At 47.9% G+C, this 4,949-nt stretch overlaps 1 protein-coding gene across 1 annotated transcript; it reads left to right on the top strand.

Annotated features, from left to right (window-relative positions):
- Positions 1-7: 7 nt before the first annotated feature.
- LOC104491217 (acyl-coenzyme A thioesterase 4-like) lies at positions 8-3,606 on the top strand (the record flags this gene model as incomplete). Its single annotated transcript, XM_010133603.1, has 3 exons — positions 8-398; positions 1,679-1,881; positions 3,004-3,606. Coding segments are annotated over 3 exons (1,197 nt in total), but the record flags the coding sequence as incomplete, so codon positions are not given.
- Between the last annotated feature and the right edge of the window lie 1,343 nt (positions 3,607-4,949).

Genomic DNA, 4,949 nt, shown 5'->3' with positions numbered 1-4,949 from the left:
GCAGATCTGCGTGGCGGGTCTCCTGCCGCAGCAAGCGGTCACCGTCCGAGCCAGCCTGGTGGACGAGAGCGGGTTCCTTTTCCAAGCCCACGCTCGCTACCGAGCGGGGGGCGGCGGGGAGCTCGACCTCAGCCGCTCCCCGGCGCTGGGGGGCAGCTACTCGGGAGTGGAGCCCATGGGGCTGCTGTGGTCTCTGCAGTCTAAAGCACCCTATAAGCGGCTGGCAAAGAGGAACGTGCTGACACCTTTCTGTGTGGACTTGGAAGTGTTTGAGGGCCACGGGGACATGAGCCGCTTGCTGGGAAAATGCACCAATGAGCGATGGTTTTTAGGAGAGGGGGTGAAAAGGATTTCAGTCAGAGAAGGTCGTCTGAAAGCAACTCTCTTCCTCCCTCCTGGTGAGTTTTAATTCTGGTTTTCCAGCTGTGACTTACCCTGCATATTGTGTCCTGTGGCCGCTGGATGCACTTGGCAACCCAGAGCAAAGCCTCAGCTGGTGCTTCCCTCAGGCTGCTCTTGGTCCCGCTCCTTGGATCTTCGCAGCAGAGCAGGGAGAAGCAGCTCTTGCCCAGGGCCAAGGCAGTGGGGTACAGGGAGGGTGGCAGTGGTAACATGAGGTGTCTCCTGCTTGTTCTAGCTGAGGGGCGTCAGGACCTCTCCTGTGGTGACAGCTATGAGGAAAAACGTGTTTCTTTCTTAGCTCTTCTGTTTAGCTGGCAGGACAAAGAGGCCCCTGGTCTTTGGCAGAGCTGTGAGGAGTGACAGCTCTGGCCAGGGAGTGAGGAGTGACAAGGCATGGTGGGAGCACTGGACTTGGGCTGCAGCCATCCTGGGGTGCTTCTGCAGCTGCCATGGATCTTCCTGCAAGCTCTGGACTTGTCTCTGTTTCTCTCTTTGGCTAAGGAAATGTCAAAGAAAGAGGATACTTAGGAAAATGGGAGTCAAATGCAAAAAGCAAGGGCTTTAGTTGAAAGAGGCTTTAACTCCACAGCTCTCTGTACAGAGACAGTGCTGTGACTGGACCCAAGTGCAAAGCTGCTCTGAACCCTGAACTGTTTATGTTCCTTGAGCAGTTCTTAAATGCAAATGTCTTGCTCTGTAATGAAGAAAAAGGCCCCTGTGGCTGCTGTGACACCAGGTCTTATAAGGGAAGTCTGGCTATAAAAATGGGCAGAGCAGCAGCAGAAAAGGAAGGTCTTAGGGCTGCAGGAAGAGAACTGAGAAGCCAAGGTGTAGTTACCCAGGTTGTACTGAAGCCTAAATTGGTGTAGGTCAGTGCTGGCCTTTGTGGGTGTGTTTCATAACTCAAGTATTCCCTCCCTGGAAAACCTGCTAGCACAGTTTCTAAAGGAGAGCAACTCATGCAGCGATACCATTTGTTCATTGAACCCAGTGGCCTGAGAACATCCATGCCAATGTCAGCTGAGATTCGTGGTGGGATAAGGATGGCCAACATGTGAATTTCCTATAATGAGTTCCTAAGAAAGAGAAGAAGTATCCAAACTCGTGTTCTTGGAGTGATTGTGTGCGTGCCTGGGAATGGCAACGTCCATGGAAAGGTTCAGAGCATGATTTCCTTCTGATATCTGCTGTTCTGATGTGTGCTGAGGGGACACTTGAAAGGAGAACTGCAGACCCTTTTCTCTTCGATTATGTGTATACACACTTGTCATTGCAGGACCTGGTCCGTTCCCTGGACTTATCGATTTGTATGGATCTGGAGGAGGTCTTGTTGAATACAGAGCAAGTCTCCTGGCTAGCAGAGGCTTCGTGACTCTGGCTCTTGCTTACATGGCCTTTGAAGATCTCCCTGCTATGCCAGAAATTCTTGAACTGGGCTATTTTGAGGAAGCTGTGAACTTTTTGCGGAAGCAGCAGCAGGTAACTATATTCCATTTTTAAAATTGGAATACTCTGTGTCACTGAATGCAACTAAGTTTCTGAGATGATAGAAGGAGATGGCATTGTCTGAAAGACAGCATGATCTGAGAGATGGAAAAGCCTCTGCCTCAACTTGAGTTTTGCAAGTAGCTGGGTAGCTGCACAGCATTTTGTAACAGTCCATAGAGTGCTGTTATACAAATCACTGCTTCTGTAAGATTAAATCAAAGCAGTTCCTGGACTAGAAGCACAAAACTGCGTAAGCAGGAAATCTTAATTTTTCCCCTACTTCTGCATCTTTCAAGATTTTAGAAGGGTAAAAAGTCCACTGTTTTTTTCCTACTGTTTCTGAGATGTTACAGCCTTTTGATTCTAAGTTTCACAGGACACTAACAAACCACTTCAACCACAGAATCCCTTACAGCTGTGTCACTGGAGAGTGTGCCATGTCTTAAACCGAAAGAGACCAAGAGAAATCTACTTAACGTGGTATTCATTTCACAGAGATGTTCACATTCTAGCACATGGACGTCAGGAATCAGGCCAGAGTTCAGATTCATTAATTTGTTCAGAGTTCAGGTTCAGAGTTAATTAAATTGGTGTGAGGAGCCTTCACTATAAAGAAGTTGATTTGAACAGTTATTTGGTTTACTTGGCCTCAGGTGTAATGAACCTTATGTGTTCCAAGACAAAACAGAAAATAACAGGTCAACTGTAGGAGAATTTCAAAAAACATGAAAGAAAATCAATGAAAAAGTGGTTTTCCAAATGGGACTTGAGAAGAGAAGTTTGAGGGGGTTTGGAGACAGGAGCAGTAAAAGATGCAATACTGCGAACAAGCGCCTAGCCAGGATGTGGAGGGATCAAAGAGGCTTGGTCTGTAGTGGTGACCAAAAAGAAAAACTTACAGGAGGAGAAATATTGAGTATCTGTAGAGTTCCTAGTCAGTCTTGTGGAGGCTCAGCAAGTGGATAGATATGGGAGTGATATAACCTGAGCAGAGAGAGGGAAGGGATAAAACATGGGTGTCTTAGAGGAGGAGTGAGGAAGCAAAACTGGAGATGTTATGCCAGCCCAGGAAGTGGATAGTTGCTAACAGTTGTTTTCATGACTGTGTTTCAGGTGAAAGACACTGGGATTGGTGTTCTGGGCTTGTCTAAAGGAGCTGATCTAGCCCTTTCCATGGCCACATTTCTACCTGGCATCAAGGCAGCTGTCAGCATATCTGGAAGTGGCTTTAATTCTTTCTTTCCCCTGCGGGGGGATGGCTTCACTCTTCCTCCTCACCCATATGATTTGAGTAGGGCGAAGATCAGTGATGAGTCTGGCCTAGTAGATTTTTCAGATATCCTGGATGATCACAGGGACCCAGCAACTTGGGACTGTCGCATTCCCGTGGAGAGGTCCTTGGCCAAGTTGCTCTTCCTGTCTGGACTGGATGACAGGAACTGGAAAAGTGACCTCTATTGCCAAGATGCTGTTCAGCGCCTTCAGCGGCATGGGCGGGAAGTGGAGTTTTTCTCCTATTCTGGAGCAGGGCACCTCTTAGAACCACCGTACTTGCCTCTGTGTCAGGCTTCGATCCACAGAGCACTTGGGATGTTTGTGTATTGGGGAGGGCAATGGAAGGAGCATGCCAAAGCCCAGGAAGATGCGTGGTGCAGGATACAGGCCTTCTTCTGGCAGCACTTGATGGACTCAGACATCCCTAGGTGCAAGCTGTAGTGGAAGCTGTCAAAGGTGCTGACCACGGTTGGTATTTCAGCTCTCACTGAATCTTGGAAATTCCTCAAAAGTTTCCTGCCCCGCCTTCCTCTAAACCCCACTGTTGCACGTTACTTTCATTCCCCAAGTAATTTTCCATTTTTTAGTTGAATTTTAGTTGTCTTCTGGCCCCGGCTGCACTGTAGATTGGCACCATCTGATCTGCTCGTGTGCCGTAGTGACTTGAGAAAAAAGACAGCATCGTGTCGTGTGGATTGTGTTCATACTGAACTATCTTTGCCCTCAACCTCCAACCACCTCCTTTGGTAGCAGGGGATTCTCTCACAGGATTTTATTGAATTCTTTTCCATTGAACTGTTTAGTCTTGCACATTTAACTAACCTTGCTTTAAAGAGCAGTTTCTTGGGACAGCTCATGAGTACACTCACCTTTCCTCCTGGTATATAATTTTCTCACACATCTTCATAACAAGGTTGTGGCAGTTCTGATCTCAGCTAAGTAAAGCGGCACTCTTCTGACCTATTCTGAAGTGCGTGATAACATGCTTTTTCTGGTACCTCAAAAAACGTAATTAGTGAATGTTGCCCAAATTACACTGATTGTATCTCCTGCTGACTCCAGAGAAGTTATGTATTTAGGGTAAAGTTTCCGCTGCACTACTCAATAAATACAGTGTGTGTCTGTGTATGCATGTTCTGAATGAATCCTTTGGCTGCCTTCATGCCTATAAATGCATACTCGGCAATCCTGGTGTAGTCACAAGCCGCCACTTCGCCTAGCTGGAGAGTTTATGTAGAACAATCCTTACCTCCTACCAGTAAGAGAAGTGGTGGAGTTTGCAGCGGGATTCTGCACAGCGCTCGAGACGGGGATGATAGAGGTATGCTAGGTGCCAGCTTTTGAATGCTGAAAGTCATTTTATCCGCATTTTGGGAAGGAAGGCTACAGCCATTGCTGCTGCTGAGTTCTCGGGAGGTCTCTGGAGTGGGCTGTCTCTGTGGTCTTGCCGCTATAGCAAACAGCCGTGGGCTCAGTGCCAGCTGGGAAAGGGAACCCTTCAGAAAGGCCTGACCTTGCCTTCAGGGAAGGATGTGCAACACCTCACCCTGTACTGCCAAGGATGGCTGTGATCTACCTCATGTTTTTGTGGGACTGTGGCACACAGGAGCTTGCTGGCATTTTGTAGATATCAAATGACATCGACTGAGCAAATTTTGCTTCCTGGAGCAGTCAAGTCTCCCGTGCTGACCACAGAAGCCAGCAGGAGCTGGAGGTCTCTGCCTTTTGTGAGGCAGCAAAATCTTGCCTTTGAGAAAGCAGTAGTCCCTGGTTTCCAATTCCTG

The sequence above is a fragment of the Buceros rhinoceros genome, unplaced genomic scaffold, assembly GCF_000710305.1.
Source record: "Buceros rhinoceros silvestris isolate BGI_N320 unplaced genomic scaffold, ASM71030v1 scaffold1093, whole genome shotgun sequence".
Classification (NCBI taxonomy): domain Eukaryota; kingdom Metazoa; phylum Chordata; class Aves; order Bucerotiformes; family Bucerotidae; genus Buceros; species Buceros rhinoceros.
The sequence above is the reverse complement of the archived record's forward strand: the minus strand, read 5'-3'. Positions and strand labels throughout refer to the sequence as shown.